The sequence below is a fragment of the Pseudomyrmex gracilis genome, unplaced genomic scaffold (genome assembly GCF_002006095.1).
Source record: "Pseudomyrmex gracilis isolate BER0280 unplaced genomic scaffold, ASM200609v1 scaffold_59, whole genome shotgun sequence".
Taxonomy (NCBI): Eukaryota; Metazoa; Arthropoda; class Insecta; order Hymenoptera; family Formicidae; genus Pseudomyrmex; species Pseudomyrmex gracilis.
In genome coordinates this window covers 1-20,946 of record NW_018020643.1, presented here as the reverse complement: position 1 = coordinate 20,946, position 20,946 = coordinate 1, and the positions used below count along the sequence as shown (strand labels likewise).

The following is a 20,946-nucleotide window of genomic DNA, read 5'->3' as shown; positions in this document are numbered from 1 at the left end:
AATTAAAAAGTTAACGACGAACTTCGAAGTCGCGCGATTCGAAAACGAATAAACTATAAGGAAGAATATCGGTCGCGCAATTAAACGGTTAAATTAATCATAATTAGCACTGCCTTTTGCATCTCTGTGTCTGCCCGAACAATGGAGCGCTCTGGAAATAAAACGGTCGGGCGGAGAACACACGAATAATAATTTCGTTTTTTACGTCAACGGAAATACATTCGATCAATATTATACAGTCGACTCGTATACACTCGTGATATAGATTTCGATTACCTAAAACCAACAACTCGCTTAATTGCTTTAAAAACGGTATATGTTTACGTACATGTACATGTGTATATATATATATATCTTTAGATACATATATATTTCATTTTTTTTCACGAGCATATTTATTTATTATATATATATATATATAATCTATATATATATCTATATATATATGTATATAAATCTATATATATAGATTTTATATTTCTGGAAAAAAAACGCGTAAGTTTCCATCTTCGCGAACACGTCGACGAAACTGACATACAAAAGATCTGTAAACGGATAATGTAATCCTACGTAAGAGTCGGCGGATTCCGATCCGGGATAAAGATCCACCCAGTTTTCGAGAGGGTCGGCGTGAGAGTTTGTTCGGACTCGCGCGCGCGCGCGTGCTATACCATACTTATATTCGTTGTAACAAAAATGTTACGTAACCGCGCGCGGGCGCGATTTTCAAGTCCAATCCACATATATCCCGAACGTGACGCGAGTGCCGTTACGGCGGGAATATCATAAGCTTGTTTGCTGACAGTATCAATTTCGGAACAGAGCGTACGCGCCGATTTATCGAACGTGCTCCCCGCGTATTGCCGACACTAACGTAACGTTCCATTTCGTACCGAATGCCACGGATCAAAATCATAATCTATCCATTTCGATTGGGCGAACGCGAATGCTCCGGATCATTATCGCGGGAATAGAGAGACAGAGAGAGAGAGAGAGAGAGAACTATCGGGAGCTATTTCAGTCGATACGCGTAAACTTCTGCGGGCGGATCGATGTAACGGGGAAAGAAGACGAGCAAGAAATTGCATTCTCTGAAGAAGACAAAGCGGGAAGAGATCGAACGACGTGCATCACGTATGAAACCGAACAATAGAGCGTCGTTTTCACAAAGTACATCGACGTATTTAACACTTACGTAACAGTGAAATAACAATAGATGTGCGTAATTAGAAATTATGTATCAAAAGTTGTATACAAAACGTTATATTTGTTAAAGACGATTGTTTTGTTGTCAAATTATATAAGACAAGAATAGACACGGATACGCATATTTCTTCGTCGTCAAGATGTCGATTTCTGCGCATCTCTTTGAGATGCGCGGAGAGAAATTAATTAGAGAGAGAATCACGTTTTGCACAAAGAATTTGTTGTTTGCATTATTGTTTGTCGCAAACGCATCGGACAATTAGTGATTTTGTGCATTTTGTTTGTTTGTTTGTTTTTTTTAATGATTTCGTAACGGCTATCGATTAAATTCGCAGCGCTATATTTCGCAGCGATGTATGTATACGATGACAGGCCAAACGGAGAATCTGATACCTAATGTCACGAACGGTTGAAAAATTCTGAGCTCGAGCTGAGCTCGTAAATTTCCACGTCTTCGTTCTTCATGTACGTAGTATCTTGGTAGTACAATACGGTTATCATCGACTCGCGCGCATGACCCACGCGCGCGCTATCACAAACGATTTACGTCCGTCCCAGTCAAATTTATGGATCGTCACCCCCTATGTAGGTACTAACTTTTGGTCTGACTTGGTCTAGCTTGTGGTAGATGACGGGCAGTTCCACCAATTGCCGTTTAGCTCGCCGATCATAGAAAGCCGGATAAGGTTCCAGCCTTCCAGTTCTTTATATCAGGTATCGTTCGACTCACCGGGCTTGTAACCGAGGTTTTTTCGTTGCAAGAAGAGGTGAATCTCGCGGAAGCTCGGCCGATCGACGTCGTTTCTCTGCCAGCACTCCCGCATCAAATCGTAGATCTCTTTAGGACAGTTTTTTGGCAGCGGTAGTATCATCTGCGCAACGTAAGCGAAAGAGTGATGGATTATAACATCGTTACATCGTACATTTGTGCTTACACACGTAACATCGCAAATTAAATAATATTGCGATTGCACGCGACAAAAACGTGTATCTGTACTTATATAATAAAATATACGTACGCTTTTACACATCACATCAGAAAACAGATTACTCTTGTCATTATTTAATAACGCGACGATGTTAATAAATGAAGTGCGCGGCGTGATTAAAGAATATTTTGCATTCGTAATTAATTATGCGTATTTGTAACTCTGCAAAATTCAAGAGAGCGGAACAACTAATTCTTACACAGTGCGTTATTTTGAAACATCGTCAACGCTGGAAAAATGAACACAACGAGCTTGTGTGTGTGTGACGTGATATTTATTATTATATAAATTACGAGGCAAGAATAATTTCGCCATTTTCGCCATTTTCACATCGCGACCTACTTTTATATAATTATTGTGTGTGTTCGGCATCGCGCACGGTTACATTCAAACTTGCTTTTTTTTTTTTTTAACGACCGTTAATTGTCTTACATTTATTTCAAATAAAGAAGCAAAATGTACTGAAACTCTCTCTACTTTGAAAAAAAAAGAGTTGCTCAGAGAAAAAAGAGAAAATATAACACAGGAATCTACAGAGAGAAAGAGTAGGGTAATCAGACGTCTAAAAAGACGGCGATAAATAGCGGCGTTCAAAGTCCTGAAAGATTCTTGTGAGGCACTCGACGACGAAATCAAGTGCTTAATACGCTCATTACGCTAAGTACGTTGGACACAATGAAGAAAAGGGACGTCGAGAAATTACTTCGCGCACTTACCCTTCGCTCGTCCTCCTGATAAAAGTAAGTCGCGTTCTCCACTATTCGATGATCCGGAAATTCTTCGAAGGGTTGCTCCCGCGCGAACGTCAAAATCTCCCACAGCGTGACGGCAAACGCCCAGACGTCGCCTTTGCTTGTGTACCTTCCCTATGCAATGTAAACACATCCAAGAAAAATTTCACAAAAGCTCGTTTGTTATGCATGTCGCATGTTTGCTGCGACAGGTTTTTGTTATTTGCAATTTAAGAGCAGCTAACATTTCTACGTTCTGACGTAATTGCGTGAGTCGCTTTTACGCGTGTTGTACAACAATTTGAAATGTTTATTTGCTTGTAATATTCAATATTATTACTGAAATATACGTGTGCTATCATAAAAACATATTAAAAGTGTAACAGAAAGAAAGAGAGAGAGAGAGACAGAGACAGAGAGAAAATTTGATATTTTTCTACTTTAATATTAACATATCCGCGGTATTCTTTGCGCTAAACCACAAAAAAGATTAAGAGCAATCCTTGCTCAGTATGGAAATCTAATGTTTGAGCGCGAGGAATAATTTATGGAAACTATATGCACCTTCGAGTTTCCTAAAGTTCAGTCGAGTAACTCAGTTAAGCCCAAGCTTCGCGGTACGCTGCAAAGCAGTTACATGGTTTTACTCTTTTCCTCACATTGATGATATTTCGCTACCATCGGCACGGTATGCGCGCACGATCCGTCAGGTAAAAGCAATTTTGCATTAAAACGCCGACAATATCTATATACGCATGAGGCAAAGTTTTTAACGAATTTAAATAAAATCATCGCTATCTATGAACATATTAGCGTTTCGTCAGATAAATAAAAAAAAAAAAAATATATAGAAGATTACCGCGCGCGCTCTGTGTATATTCACTGATAATGAAATAATTTAAATTTATTTTACTTCTATTACGATTCATAATAATAATCCTGTAAAAAGAAAAACGTTCGAATTATGCACGCGATTATAAGAAGAAATCGCAATGGGAAGCACGAATTATAATGAACGAAAATACATAAATAAAAAAATGGAAGGTTGGTAGATCTGGCTAAATGGCAGAGTATCGTAATTTCGAAAACAATTTATAACACAACGAGCAATGACGTACACTTGATGTAAAATTATTTCAACGTGTGTGAGAGTACGTATATTTGAATTGCATAACATCCATTGCCGTTAGCATAACGGGAAGATGACATATGCAAGAAAGCTCTTACGCATATTTGAAGGAGTAACTTAAGACGTGATTCAATTATCTATCAAAGATACACAATCTCTCGCGTGCACACATCTCGTTGCTTCTATTTTAATTTAAATTATTATTCAAGTGAAATATTTATAAACAACGATCTGAGCATTTTTCTGTAAATATCACAATATATTCCGTATCTACTTTAAGTATTAATTTTTAAGTGCATATGTAACTTTAACAATAATTAAAAAAAAAGAGTCTTTTAAAGTTTCTCTCACATTTAAAAATAGACAACTATCGAAAAATAAATGTTGTCACGACAAATGACCATTCTCCTTCTTGCAAAATGATCTCCATGATCGCAAGATCCAATGCGCGATCGACGTGAAACCATTAAATCGACGGTAATCCCGGATAATTCTTGAAGCGGTATTTCGCGCGTAGAAACGAGGTCGTTTCATTAGCGCGGCACAATGGCGGAGGTCGGATAAATGATGGGCAATAATGAAACATTAATGGCACAGTCAGTTTGAAACGACGATGCCAACTAGCTATTCAATACTATATTTCCCTCCCTCATTTCTGTTTCGTCGCGAATTACCATTTTGATATTAATTTGCTGTTATACAGTTACGATTCATATACGACTTCCGTAAATTATGATAAAGAACAGAATGTTAATATATTTCCCCGCACGCGTATAGATAACAAATATATATATATATATATATATATATATATATATGCATATCGAAGTTATAAATTTATATCCACGCGACATATATATATAATTAATTAATTGTCTAGATAAAGAGATATCAACCTAAATTGTAATCTCACATAATATATTCAAATTAACAAAAATATATATATGTGTGTGTGCGTGTGTGTGTGTGCAAAATAACTTACGCGTCACATACTATATATAAAGCCGTAATAAAATTTTATAATGTTCAAAAGCTTAAACCAATCAACATCAATATTAAATCTTCTTGAATAATTATTTCATCTCATTGACATGTTCAGTTTGGGAAATTTATATCATTTATTCTAGAGATATCTTTAAATCTCTCTTCTCATATTTAAATGATCCGAGGATATTTAAATGTCCAGAGCTTCTTCAGTTCTGAGAATAGCTCGTTGTACGAACTCTTCAGTAATTAAAATTCCTCCTTCGAACCGCTCTGTATAATCCTCCTTTGTGTAATTCCCTAAGGCTTGAGGTTTCAAGAATAGAATCTTCTTCTTATAAATTTGTGCGATTAAAATTGTCGATCGCGTAAATATATATAACCGTTGCTATAACAGTCCTGACCGATGCTCGCGCTTTTTATAGCAACGTCTGACTATACAACGCGAATATTCCACTGACATAAACGACGATCGTAACATTTTTAAACCGCCGGCGGAAACAGAGTTCGCGCTTCTTCCGCCGGCGGATTGGCTGGCACGTATTTTTCCGAATTCTCGCAAAGAGTAAACGCAGGTATCTTCCCATCGTCATCCCCGAATGTAACGCCAGCGGAAACAGCCATGTTTCCACGCAAAAGCGGAACGATTGTGTTTGGATTGTCGAGCGGTTAAGCCGAAAAAGCCGCTCAACATCGAAAATGAATTTTCAAACGCGTATTGCATATTTTCTCCGGCACTTTTATAGCTCAATGACGCGTATCGTGTGCGCGCTGCGCGACGGGCAGGCTCAATTCGCTAATACCGACGTGACCGCAGACGGCTCTATCGACCTGATGTCGAGCGGTTTTCGCGGATCGACAGTTTGATATCGAACGCGACACGTTGAGAAATTAAAACGCAAGAAACAAAGCAAAATTAAATGTGAAATCTAATTTCCAATTCGTAATGTATGTATCCGTGTCTTGCGCGAATAGCGGAGATATCTCTTCTTTGAAATAAAAAAGTTAGCTCTTTTTTTTCCAGAGATCAACGTAACACACAAAAAAAGAAATCAGCATAAAAGAATAATCGGTTCTGAGAGTTAAATTTTATTGCTCGTTGCTTTGGAAACGATACCAATAATTAAATCGCATTCCCTAATTGGTGCATTTGTGTAAAAGATGGAGATATGTACCGCGAACACGTAATCTTATTGGTGACAAAGCGCAATTTGTGCGCGATTCACGTGTGTGTGTGCGTGTGTGTAAAATAATAAAGCCGTTTGCGAATAGAAAGAAACCTCTGTATTGATTTTTGCAAGTGAATATATATCTTCGTAACGGGTAAACGCGATACTTCCATCGTGACGATAAATCTATAAGTGAGATGTGCTTCTTCGCTGCGGTGACCGCATTTGTGATGGACAGCGAAAAAATGACGCGACTTGGGCGAGCTAACGCGATACGTAACGCGCGCGCGGCGCAAGAGAGAGATATAGATACTTTTTTTTCCGGATGTGAAAAACAATGAAAAAAGTCTGTATCCGTGTGCGACAACGAATTTCATCGCGTGGATGCGTGTAGTTCGTCAACACGACACGTCCAACTCATGCGTGGAGTGAAATCAAAACGACTCGCGCGTCGCCGATCCCGGTCTCTCTCCCTCGTTCCTCCTCTGTTTCGTCCCGTTTACGAGCGAAAGTCGTTCGCGTCAATTTGATTTATTCCATGTTTTTATCTATAATTCCATCAACTTTTCACATCGCCAATCTTTATTGCCGCTAACGCGCGACGAGACGAATCCGAGAACTAAATCGAAAGCTTCCGGAAAATGCGCGCGACTAAATCTCCCGATACCTGGAAGGCGGAAGATATTGCGAGGGGGATGGAGTAAAAATATAGAGCGCGGCAAGAGCATTGTAAAATATACGCGGTAAGCATTCGTCGTACACTCACCATTAGCATTGATTCCCATGCCATCCATCGTATCGGTAATGGAGGACGTCCCTCGATACGGAAGTAATCCGCTGCGTATGCGCTTCGTCCGCTGCCTAAATCGGATACCTTGATGGTGCATCCGCGACACACTATGCAATTCCTGAAAAAAGAAAAAAAAAAAAAAAAACGATGCGGAGATATATATATATATATAAATTTTTGTCTCTTATTTTCTCTCTGCGTGAAGCTCTTTTTTTTCCAAAATATATTTCCATTTCGCGAATTTTGAACTAAAAAACAATGAAATTATTTGTTTGATCAAATTAACACTTCCATTCTTTTTATTAACGCCAGCCATGAGATCTCTGCTAACTGCACAGCTGCAATATTCTATCAACGCGATATCGAATGCATAGTTAAATGAATACGTGTTTGTGCGTTCTATTTTTTATATTCCAAGCACACACACGACGCCCGGTATCACAAACAAACACAGGAGTTTATCGAAATATCGCACAAGCATAACTAAACGCTAGTTTTTGTTTTTTAGTTTTTTAGTGATTAATTCCCGTATATAGGTGTAGAGATATAAAAAAAAAAAAGTCTTTTCTCACGCGACAGTTTTAGTTTATATTTGTGCACAATTATAAATAATCACAACTATATTTATGTATAATCGATGTAGAAGTTTGTATAACAAAGTAAGTTTTAAAAAAAAAAAAAAACTCTTGAAAGCATTTTTGTCGTCTTGTTGTTTTTTCTCTCTCTCTCTTTCTCTCTCCTTTTCTCTCGTTTTCTCTTTTGTAAACTCACAAAAATTTTTGTTTAAGCAGTTTATGGCAGAGTCGTTGAGAGCGTGGTGAAATCTGCGGTCGTTCGAAGTTTTGCTCTGATTTGCGCGTAAACGTCGTCGTTTATCGTTAACTATACAGGGAGCAACTCGGAGAGTGGTTTAGTAGCTATCACGATGGTTTTATTTTACGCGCGCCGATAGGTACCTCCACACCTGTTGTCAACGTCAGTATTTGTCAGATTTGCCAGTAAATATTTTCTACTTGCGTAACCGTTAAAAAAAAAATCTTGTTTATTAAGTATTTTTTCGTCTATCCGACATAATTTTTTGACGCAATATATACGTATTACTCTACACATGTGTACTACTTCTGTGTGTTACATGTAATTAATTTGAATATACAATTTGTTTGTCGTGCCGCGCATTAAAATTGAGATGAAATGTTTTCGTATAATTTACACAGTCGGAAAAAAAAAAAAAAAATAAGTAGAAGCAACTCAAATATTGGCAAAAATTTTAGTTTTTCAAAAAAGTATATTTGCTTTGCGCAATATTCGTTTTCCGCAATATTTGTTCGCCGTGTTTGTAATTCATATAAAAAATTTATCACTTATTTCCTGTTCTTTGTGTTTTTCGTGTTTTTTTTTTTTTTTTTTGTTTTTGTTTGTGTAATCGATAATCCAATTCCGTGGAAGCTCGGATGTTCTCTTCTCTCATCTAATAAAACGCGCCTATTATTGTTACCTTATATTTGCCATTTAACGTCTAAGATCGTTTAATTGCGAGCGTAATTCTATAAATCACCCAACGAAATTTCAACCCCTTTCTCGTCTAGCTTCTTGTATTCCCTTCGCTTATGTCGCTACAACGATCGCGCCAAGGGCCATGATAATCAATGCCTAACGATTAGAGTTAATACTTCGAACACGTGACTCTCGAACCTCTGCTCCTCGTATCCTCATTCTATTCCCCCATTTCCCTGGGCTTTTAATAGCCGTGCAATATTGGTTGTCGTACTGCGCGCTAACGGGGTTTCAAGAGTTTCTAAATCGCGCGCCGAGCGGAAAAGCACGGGTCTAGGAGCAAACCGGGATCGTTACGTGTAGAGATGCTCGAAGAGAATAAAGGGGAGGAGAGAGAAGACGATAAAACAATCGACCACACAACCGTAATAAAGCAATCCCGTCGTAATGCCCGGAAGCATGCTTTCGTTACGCTTATACAGAAAGATCGAATAGAGCACGCATTTGTTTGTTTGTTTGATACACGAAACACAAGATTCCGTTTTCAGCGATGATCGCTGAAAACACTGCAAACCGAGATTAAAGCGTTTGCCTGAAAACGAATTTAAGATCGATGGAATGTAATGCAATTCCAAATAAAGACCGTGGGGTTAGGCGAGCGGGAGAACCGCATTTTAACCTGGATTACATTATTTCGAGCGTGGTATTGCTCGCGATTGCTCTCTCGCACGCTAAGAAAGTATAATTTATATTGTAATTAATAAAAACACACAAACGTGCGCAATAAGCACCTCGTGCGTATTATTTTTCAAACATTTTATAAAACCTTGCGGAGAGAGAAAGAGAGAGAGAGAAAGGAAATAACCCCGTAGCTAATTTTTTGACATCCATATGAAAAAAGCATTAAAGGATCGCCTTTGTCGTGTTCACGTCGTTTCACTCTCTGTGGCAGAACGTAAAACAAAAAAAAAAAAAAAGAAAAAAAAAAACAGAATTAGCTAGTCCGTCGAGAATATCCATCACCTTTTTTTCTCCATTCGCTTTCATACATATCCTCGTCGGGAGACGGAGGAAAAGATTGACTGGCTTCGCGGCGGTGTTGCGCGGTGGTGCATATGTATGTTTGGTTTTGCGTTTGAAACGAGCAAACCATTAATACGGCAACAACAACTGCACATTAATGAGCAAACCCTCAAAGCAACTTATGGGAAACAGCGGGCGCGCTTACCTTGTGGCGAGGTCTCGATGCACGAAGTCCATTTCCTCAAGATACTTCATGCCGGATGCTATTTGCGCGGCCATGTAAACCAATGTGCCGAAACTGCAACACGAAGAACGAGGTCGGTTACGTCGTGAAGTTTACTCGCAGAAACTCCTCACAGTATACACAGGCGAGACGTTTGCACCAGCAAGCAACGCCACAAACGACGGACACTCTCCCAGCTCTGAGCGTGTACATAGCCGAGCGATATTTTTAACACAAATAATAAAACCGAAACATTCCCGTTTTTTACACTCCGACTACTTTTACAAGATAAATCTAACAACTTAGATATAAATATATAAATTTGCAAAAATACTCTTTTTCTTTTACGAGTTGAGATATATCTTTCTCGCAAATAAAAATAATGCGATATCATTTTTGTTTGATATAAAAAATAGTTGTGTGCGTGTGAGTGTTTGTGAGTTTCGGAAAGTGTTATAAATTTAAACAAAAAAAATGGAACACGTGTATGAAAATAGACTTGATATCTATTTTTTATTATGCGAATTACTTAAAAAGAAGCGGTAAAATCTTTTTCACTTTTAGAGACGTCATTTTTTTTTGCGCTATTTTCCTTCTCAAGTTTGGGAAATTGAATTTGTAAAATCTCTCTCGGACAACGTCGCGCGCTATAAGCGCGTACGTGTTAGTTACGATCGAGCGTTTGCATTCGCGTTCGCTGAGAATACAGGTCGGGGGTGGTAGTATCTACATTTTTACTATTTACATGTCTAGCACATAGGACGCAAACCATTTGCGTCGAAACGACCCTGCGCGGTATTTCTGCGAGAGATATGCCGATAGAGTCGTTCCGATGGTAGGGTCCTTCTACATTTAACGTCGTTACGTTAACGTAAACTCGCATATGTACCAAACGAGCAATAATATGTGAAATAGTTGTGTGAAGTAACTCGTACATTCGGTTGATCGATTCGTTAATACGATTTCTCTCTTGTCTCGTTTAGGTTAAGCTAAATGAAAAATATTCTCTCTCGTTTGAGAAAAAAGAAATTAATCTTGCTTGTTTTATTGATGTTTCATCAAAACTTGTAAAGTTGAAGAACGCTAATTGATCTTAAAAAATTACTTATTCAAAAATGTCAAAGCTGTTCAATTTTCTTATCGCGAAACGCGATATCAATTGCTCGAAGATGAGAATTTGTTTCTCGGATGCAAATCAAGCCGCTAAGACGACAGACGTGAAGTTTTAATAGCGCGGAACGACGCGCGTCTAATATTCGCGCCGCGTAAAAATTTTTCGAGCAACTCAGCGTCGCGCGAATCTTAAAGCTTTTCATTTGCCACGTCGGCAAAATGCGACCCGATTACCGGGCGTAGAAAGCTGAAGAAGGCACACGGGCTCTATCGGTCTCGCGGCTGGATATTGAATTTGCTCGCGCGACGAAACTGACTGCAGTTAAAAGCGACGACTCGTTGAAATAAATGAAAACGATTTCGTTTATGAACGACAGTACATGTGTCAGCGATTTAATTAACCACTTCCGCAGGGAACACTGCCGCACAGATGTGGCCGTTAAGCGCAAGTTATATTCAAATGTGCCCCCCCGGCGTCTAACTATGTTATAAAATTGTTCAGACACCGGTGATTTGCACGAGTGATTAGGTTTGATAAATCTTTCCGAAAAGTGTAGTGCAAATAGACGCAAAATATTAAACGAGAGATGTAATTTTTTGTACAGCGCAGGAAGTCACTGATCGAATGCAAATTAAATGCAAACTTAAAACATTCAACAAAATTATTTATTGAATTGGTTTGTCAATTAATGTGTATAATATCGTGGGAGAGAATTTGCGCGTCTCTATCTATGGCGGTCTGGACAATCACTTCGGATACGTTCGTTTTTCTCACAACTGTAATTCGCGTTTACACTTCCGTGTGTTTATCTTTACAGAGTTGTTAATTTTTGTTTATTATTTAAGTAATCACGAAGGACGGAATATTATTACGGAATATTATTTTTGCATCGCGCAAAGTCATTCCGCCGCGTCAATATTTTCCGCGGCACACTCGATGAGAACAAAACGAGATCTCGCCGGCGGTCTGCTTCATCTCGCGCGAAAGGTGAAAACGATCGCGCGGGAAAATACGCTTCGTCGACACCTGTCACGAGCACCGATGATCCTCTCCGTCGCTCACCTCTCATTTTCAGCCGATTTCTCGTATTTCGAGTACTTTATTCCCGCATAGTCCCTGGACCATCGCGCCCGTTTTCACGCGCCCTCCGGACGTGATTGGAATTGACATCCTTTCGTGTGGCGACAAGAATAAAAAAAAAAAAAAAAAAAAAAAAAAAATTTGCGCGATCGCGCTCGAACGGGGGAGGGGAGGGGGGAGGTGTCTATTGTGAAGCTGCTCGAATGCTTTTCATTCGTGCATTTATGGTAACGCGCAACACAAAACAAAGTTATTTTACGCTGTATACAATAAATTCTTTGTGCGCCGTTTAATACTTTCGTGTAACATACGAGCAGCCATTCTTCCCATAGAAATTTTTCAACAAGATTCTAAATTAATATTGATGCTGATGTACCTTCACACACCTATTTTTATTCTCAATTTAACGTGTAAAAAAAAAAAAAAAAAAAAAATAAATAAAAAATAATATTATACGTGTACAACGTGTTCTCAATTTGATAACATTGTAAATTCGTTATAAACAATTGAAAAGCGGCGAAGAAAAAACAGGTGTCACTTGTTTTTATCGAAATAGCTCGGTGGACGCAATTGAACGCAAAATATGTAGGACGCGGCGACGCGATTGATTTTGCGTCAAAATGTGATGATGATCACATAATTGCATAATATCTATTTCGAACGATACGTTATTTACTTCAGGATTCTCGCAATGCCGATTGGCAGTGTGCGCGAAAGCGAACATCGATAATGTATCGCTTTTAAAATGACGCAATGGTACTGATGTTACAAATTATTCCGCGCCATAATATCAAATTCATGCTCATTAAATTATGTTAATTACTCGAATAACGGCTCTCTCCGCGATGCATATGCGTTTTTCGTTTATAACACACCGGCGGCCTGCGCTCGCGCGCGCGCGCGTCGAATTCCCAAACGAACTCTCAAAAACGCAATGATACGTATTTATGAACAACCGAGGAACCGCGCTGTGTGGAATGCGCGACCTCAAAGTTGAAATCGCGACGATGGATCGATATACGTGAAAATCTCACGTGAAACATCTCTCATACCAACATTTACTGCGCGCAGAATGTACTGGAGAATTTACAATATTGCATACAACTAACAGATACACACAGATACACGCACTCACACACACACACGCGCGCGCGCGCAAAAATAACATAAAAATACTGAATAGAAAAATATAGCGTGTTTATATCGCGTACCTGAGCGTCTTTGCCGTGTGTAGGTTCGAAGTTTCGGCGATGTGACTCTGCAGGTATTGATTCAAATCCCCGTGCTCGCCGTTTTCCAATACGATGCACATGGGATCGTCCTCGAGGCTGGCACCGAGTAGCCGCGCGACATTTCGATCGGCGAGCCGTACCAGCCTCTTCGCCTCCTGTTGAAATTCTATCCTGGAAAGCACATGGAGCATCCGGAAATAATATCTTTATAGGTGCCCGGTGCGGCATCGCGAAGCCTTGAGTATTGAATACGGATGCGCGCTATAAGATATAAACTATATACATGTAAAAATACGCAGATGCTACTTTGTTTTCCGGTATTGTTCGCGCTTGTTTCACAGAGAAGGTCTTCGCGAGAAAGATAGAGAAAGAAGAGAAAAGTAGGGAAGCGTGTGTAGGTGGGGCGATGAGAGAATGGGGAAACTCCTTACCGGGGCACAAGGAGTCACTGCTATGAGTCACAAATAAGGACAAGCATCTATTGTGTTGGGCAAGCATGTGAGCAAACTCGTCGGTGAGTGCAGTCGATGTAAAACGAGTTGTAGACCGCCATACCGGAATGGTTTATGGGTTCGATAAGGATTCGACAGACTCTCTATTAAAATTGTAATCTATGGGCTTATATCTCTCTCTTTCTGAATTTTTCGACGCCAATAATATAACGGTCTTCTTATTCATGAATCAATATCAACGTGAAAAATTGCGCTTATCGTGTCACGGATCGATACTGTTATTTTTTGAATAATTAAGTTCGACCGTGAAAAGTGTTTTTATGAACATTACACGCACAACAGTGTAACAATGTTTATTAAATTGTAATTCGCGACGAGTAAAAAACTTTCTATTTTCATTGATTTTCAAGCTTTGAAACGCGCCATTTGCTTGTCGGACAAACACGATTTTAATTTCAAGAGCAAACACAAACCTTATTCGCGGGAAATAAAAGCGAAACGTGTCGCGATTATTAAAATCCGTTGACAAAATCTGGCAATCGAGCAGCGAACCATAATAGATTATTCGCAACGTATTGCATCAAACTATTGAAACACGGCGCGCGCGAGTCGCAGAAAATCTCTCTTTTGCGAATGCGAAATTTTTTCGTCGTGGTTTAAAACGTTAAAAACAAAAGAGAGTTTCTCTTTCTTGGGGAGGAAAAAATATCGTCAGTCGTCAGACAACGAAAATGCAATGGGATGATGGAAATCTATAAAGAAATGTTGGATTGACGGACTCTTTCAGAACAGCGTGGCGGAAGGACAGGCGCGGAAAGAGATGAAAGGCGCCCCGCCTCCGAGAACGATCGCGTTCTAACATGAGTTGCATCCCGTTTCGCGCGACGACAACGGGTTTCGCGAGCTTTTCCCAGTCGGGGAAATGTGTTTTGTAGACAATGCCATCCGTGATCCTGTCTGCGGGGATCATCCCTTTGCCGCTGCGACGACGACAACGCATCGTCGGCCCGATGAATCCGGCACGACACGCTCCACCGCATGTTTCCATCTCTATCGGCCTATTCTCGGTAAAAATCGCAATCGTCCGACGAACAAAACGTGGCGGCATCACGAATGCAATAAAAGGAAGTCTTTTATTGGCTGATGTAGTGCTTACGGTCGAGTTGCGAGAGCCTTCGTTTTCGCATGCACACACACACACACGCGCGCACGCACATGCGTGGGGTTAAAAAATTTCATATTCTTTGAAAATGAATCTTATAAAGAACACCGTGTGTGTTTTCATATCAATCGCGCGGATCGATGTCGTCATGTGTAAAATTACACGAAACATACAATTATGTGTGTAATGTGTAATTATGCACTTATTATACGGCGTGTAACCTAAGAGATCGCATGTTTCTCTCTCACAGGTTGCATCTAATTATAATAATAATAATAATTTTAATATTTATTGCACTTTGTTAATAATTTATTGATATTTATTGTTCTTTATGCTGTTTCTCGTTACATATAAAGAGAAGGAACAAAATACAATTTGCTCGAGCGTGTTATTTAATAAGATTAAATATAATATCCGTGCGGGATCGGCTGTTTATTAGTGAATTTTCAAATATTTTCGACGATGTTGCGGGGATATGCGCGCGCGTACGTGTGTATACATCGGTTTCGTTAAGTAGATCGTAATGTGGTGGGATTTAAGCAAAAATATATATGGGATTTTGAAAATTACGAGACGCAAATAATATTCAGCTAAATAATAATAATAATAATATTAAACTAAATGAATGGCAAATATCCCGTCACAGCCAAATATGACAAATATTTCCGCCGTCGGGCAAATTGCAGCTACGAAATATATTCCAAATACGGGAGTTTTGCGGTTTTAATTTTGTTAAAGGTTACCGAATTCTCTCCTTTCTTTCATTCATCGATTTATGAAAAATAATATTGACGCAGACGTGCGCGCCAGTGGAGTCGGGCTTATTCGATTATATGCCAATCATCGATCGCTTAAAGCCCTTCCGCATTATCCGGCCGCATCTACTTAATGCGCGTAGCGTGTCATTACATTCGGAATCACTTTGCGCAGCGTGATTGAATTATGCCGTTAACGCGGTCCTCTATAATCTACCGGAATAATTTTCTATCGTCGATCTATATACATGCGCGTCGCGGCTTTTGCTTTTCGATCTCACCACCGAGAGAAACGGCGATTTATGTATATACTTTTCAGTCATTTTTTTTCTTCAATACGGCATAGTCAAGTAGCAAAAATAAATTGTAAGATTCTCTTAATTTTTATTTTTATATTCAAAAGAAACATGTATGAAGTTTTTTCTTACCTGAGAGCGTCGGAAGAACCCGGTTTTAGGGATTTAACAACGACCAGATCGCTCGATGTATTTCTGAAGATCTCGTCGTATCCGGGAAACCTATCGACCTCACAGAGATGAACATCGCCGAAATATCCACAACCGAGATTTTCAACGATGTTGAGTTTCTCCCGCGGGAAGTCGAGAATACACTCGGGTATTTCTTCCTCTTCCTCCGTGAGCATATCCTCGGGACTGTAGCTAGTCATACTGCTGGAGGCTTTCGCGCTCATCGGAGGCGGTGTGCTCGGCGTAGGTGAGGGTGGCAGTGGTGGCAAAGAACTCTGCGATAAAATATGCAAATTGCAAAATCTATTTATTTATTTTTGATATTTATTTATTTTGCTTAAACATATTTGGCGAAGAGAACAGAACACGCGCCGAAGTAAAGATTTGTGTTTGTAAAACACGGTCTCTTATAAGAAATATAAAAAAAACTGTACATACACTGCGCAATAAACAAGAAAACAGTAAATATTTTCTGTTTTATCGCGAAAAAATATTTTAAAATAAGCAGCAATAGAAAAAAACATTACAAGAGTACATACAGGTTTTACAAGAGGATATTATACACATCACGAAAAATATCTTTTCCGCAATAAGATGTATACCTTGCTTTATTAATAAAATAATTAAACCTGATGATATACAATCAGCCAATAATGCTCACACAATGTGTGTATATAAACCTCACGACTACAATCAATAACCGCACCCTTTGCACATTATCGCTCTATAATCTGTGTATGCCCACGAAAGACGTTTTCTTCGCGATAGTTATGATTGATAGTGCTCCGCTGTTTCCTCGTTTTTCGGTCATTAATCCTCATAATTCACACAGGATGAAGTATTTTGCGTCGCGCATATTGTGTAGAATAAACAAGCCCGGTCGAAAACAAGATTAGATCAGAACCAATAATATATATGTCGTTAAAATTTCATGCAATGCAATTTGTGTTATCGATTACATATAAAAAACTTTTCCCAACAACTGCGAGAGTAGAGTTACAATACGATGATGCTTCAATTTCCATAAAAATAACACAAAGAGCAAAAAAAACTCTATATATATTTTTACATTGAGATTAATTTTTATTGCCAAAGCGGAAGTACACAGCCGCACACATCTGGACTCTGGGAGCGTGGAAAGCAAAAATTGAAAAGTCAAGTGGTATAATATTCGAATTAATTTCGTGATTTACATATGGCTCAGCGGCCTGTTTTGTAAAGTTGCCCTCTCTTTCGGTGATCGTGACGGAGATTCGACGGTCACGAGACGGTGTTTGACACAGTTTCGCGCTCGAAGTGCCTTCCCTCCTCCCCTCTGCATTAATGCCACAGGAAGGCTTAATCGGCACGGATCGCATGTCTACCGTACATTTTTGCGACTCACCTTACAGATCTCCGTACTGGCGTAATACTTTTCCGGCGGGGGTGGTATGGGCGGCGGGTTAGGCGGATATTCTTGGACCGCCGGAATTGGCCTGGCAAGATTGATCGTTGAGTTAAGCAAGAGCGGAATAACCGGCTGCACCTCGGTGATCCCTGTTCGAAACAGAAAGAAACGGAAAAAGTGAAGCGGGAAAAAAATTAAGAAAATTCAACAAAGTTAAAAATATAATCCCGAGCAGTCGGAAAGAAGAATTGCTGCAACGCGCCTTCCGCGCCTCACTTTCTTACTCTCTCTCGCGGTCGAGTTTCAAAGTTTCGAAAGATCGTTATCATTTTTTAACGAGACTTCGAGTTGGCAACGCCTCATCATTCAACTGTGACGAATGAAGTTCTATCTTCGCAAACTAACGGCGCTAACGAAAAATTGTCTATTTCGCAATTTATATTATAATATAATATAATAATATTATATATATACGTTGCACACATTCTCTCTCCTTCCCTCGTCATAGTTGTGTGATAATTGCGGACTCGAAAAACAAAACCGACTCATCCGGTACAAGTCACGACCGTCGCTTTCGACAGTTAATTAATCAAAGACTCTGGAGAGACTAATTCGATTAAACAAAAGAGGTCGCACTGCGCCGGTAAACAGTTTCTCCGCACAGGTTCTCTCTCTCCGTGTGCAGCAAGCTGTGCCAACTACCAGACGCAACGGAATAGTTGGTCGACTATTCTAACTACGTCGTGTAGCCGCGGCGAAACCAGGCGCAGAGATTCGAAACCTCGGCTTGACCGTCACTCGAGACAGCCCGTTAGAATTCCCGTGATAACACGAAACTATCCGTACCGATAGGGTCAAGTCGGTGGCCACGGAAGCGGAAACATCTTCAACGAAACTGGACGTGATACCCACGTTGATACTGATTAACATCCGGTATTATTCGCGTTTCTTGATAATATTGCAAAATTAATCTCACGAAAACTCGTAATACGTCCAATAATGCGTTCACAGGACAAAATACATTTTATAAAGCTTCAAAAGTAGACATGTAAACAAATTAACAAAAAAATTAAAAAGTGTGTCCGCATCAAATTGGCGAGGCAAATTTTTAAGAGACAAAATGTCAAGAGAAAAAGAAAATTCGACGCGTTCACAATTTCGTATTTAAACAAACCTCATGATAATCGGACTACAACGGTCTTAAGTACGTATTTAAGCGAGTACGAGTGTTCTAACAATCGTAATCTCGGTGAAAACTGAAACCGCGAACTGTGCGAAAGCGAGGGAAAATATTTAACGTACGTCCCTTCCTGTTAATAATACCAACCGGTAAAGTCCGTGACGGTTTTGTGTAACTGCGGTGTCGTCGTGCTGTAGGCGGCTGGCTGATATTGCGCTGGAAGCGGGGGGCAAATTGGTCCCTTGTCCTCGCCCTCCTCCCGCACGGAGACCTACGGCCGAATATCGAACGTTATCGTTAATGCACCTGACGTTTATGCACACGCCGACCGTGTGTATATCGCGCGTTAAAAGCGATATACCAATCGGTCGCTCTCTCCCCTATTTTCTATCTCCTTCTAATCCCCCGCGCGCTCTTATTCTCTTCTCAGATATATATACATGTGTGTATATCCATATATACATATATATATATATACAATATATATATATATATATATATATATATATGCGACGAAACGAGCGAGACACAACGCGAATCCCAAGGGATTGCACACGCCTGGTTATTGTGTGCCGAAGCGGCGAATGCCCGGCTGGCCTACTGACTCGTTACGTATTGTCGATAGCGTAAATTTATTTTACGATACACACGCTCCGTACACTCTATCATACAATAAACAGAAAGTAGAAAGTAGCACAAACTTGCCTGTTATTATCGATATAAAGAATCGAGTTGAAATGGATCCCTTACCGTTCGCAGAATGTGCGCAATGTTTTGTTACATTTCGCAAAAATAATTTTTTGTTGCATGTCCTATCCTTCCTATATAAAAAAAATCTATTTGGACCGCGAAGTGCATGTTTTGATATCGAATGTATCTATTCTATAGTTGTCTCTTACTATAGTTGCCTCTATATCATCTATTGTTACCTCTTTTCCGCGTTGCCGATTGGTTGGTTGATTAAGTCGAGTCGAGTCGAATCAAATCGGTAAGATCGAGAGAGTAAATAATGACAGAAAAGCGATTTTGATAGTCGTATATACATGGAGAAAAAAACGTGACTAAAGTAATGTGACTGTAATTTATATTATATATAACACTAAATAATACATATTATACATATAATTTATTATACAATATATTTATAATATTATACTTTATATTGTATTATATATATACTACAGTAAAGTCACTGACCTCGACCGGGTGATCGCGGCGGGGTCACTGACCTCGGCCGCGCGACCTTGGCGGGGTCACTGACCTCGGCCGCGCAACCGCGGCGGAGTTACTGACCTGCCGTGTGACCGCGGCAGGGTCTCTGACTTTGGGGGGTCACGTGATTACGGTATAGATATATACCCTAATAGGCAAATTGTGAAAGTATTGCACAAAAATGGCATCATGAATAACGATGATCCTGCAATGATTCCCCATAACGCAACAGTTTTGTCGAAATAAAATTTTGCAAATAATATTTCTCAAAAATTGCAAAAAAGTCGGTATGTATAAGTAGGGGAGACTGGGGCTGGTTGTGACACGGGTAAAAAGTTACAATCTTAAATTAGCGATGAAAAATAATTGCAACAACGATGACGCGTGTGACGCGTGACAGTTGTCGCGTTTGTCTCTTTTTAGCTTTAATGTAGCACTTATTTTTCATCACTAATCAAAGCTTGTAACTTTTTACCCGCGTCACAATCAGCTCCAGTCTCCCCTACATACATGAATTAAGTTAATTTCTTCATACGCAATTATATTTCTCTCTCTACATATTTTAAACATCATATAGCTGAAATTTTTTTTCAATTATTGGACAACTTCTTTTCGAAATTAATTTTGCAAATATACTGTTAAAATGATTCGTCATATCGTTATTTTTTTACCGAAATAGTATTTGAAAAGTAATTTTGGAAACAACTCCAAATATTTTAAAAAATCAATGTTTTTACATTTATGTCCTAAAATATATCTGTAATTGCAAATTACAATTTTGTGCAAGATTTCGTCACATAATTTTGTAAATGTTTTCCTATCAGGATATATACATGTGTGTGTATTATATATACATATAGAATATTATATATAATATGTATAATATTTTCTTTTTTACTCTTTTCTTTGTCACGTGACTTTAGTTACGGTGTTTTTCCATTCTTCCCTTTTTCTTTTATTCTTCGAGTTTGATTTTCATGCGTTATTTCTGACATCTCTCATATGGACATCATGTCCTATATTAAAAAAAGCATTTGGACCGAGAAGTGCACGTTTGGAGTCGAATATATCGCACCTATTGTTGCCTCTTTTCCGCGTTGCCGATTGGTTAGTTGGTTGATCGAGCCGAATCGAATCGGGGTCACTGACCTCGGCCGCGCGACCGCG

General features: G+C 39.3%; 1 protein-coding gene across 1 annotated transcript; it reads right to left on the bottom strand.

Annotated features, from left to right (window-relative positions):
• Window positions 1-487: 487 nt before the first annotated feature.
• LOC109854108 (discoidin domain-containing receptor 2-like) lies at window positions 488-18,838 on the bottom strand (the record flags this gene model as incomplete). The annotated part of the gene is made up of 8 exons (XM_020426893.1): window positions 488-2,078; window positions 2,912-3,061; window positions 6,975-7,116; window positions 9,721-9,813; window positions 13,144-13,335; window positions 15,962-16,275; window positions 17,385-17,536; window positions 18,715-18,838. Coding segments are annotated over 8 exons (1,329 nt in total), but the record flags the coding sequence as incomplete, so codon positions are not given.
• Window positions 18,839-20,946: the final 2,108 nt, after the last annotated feature.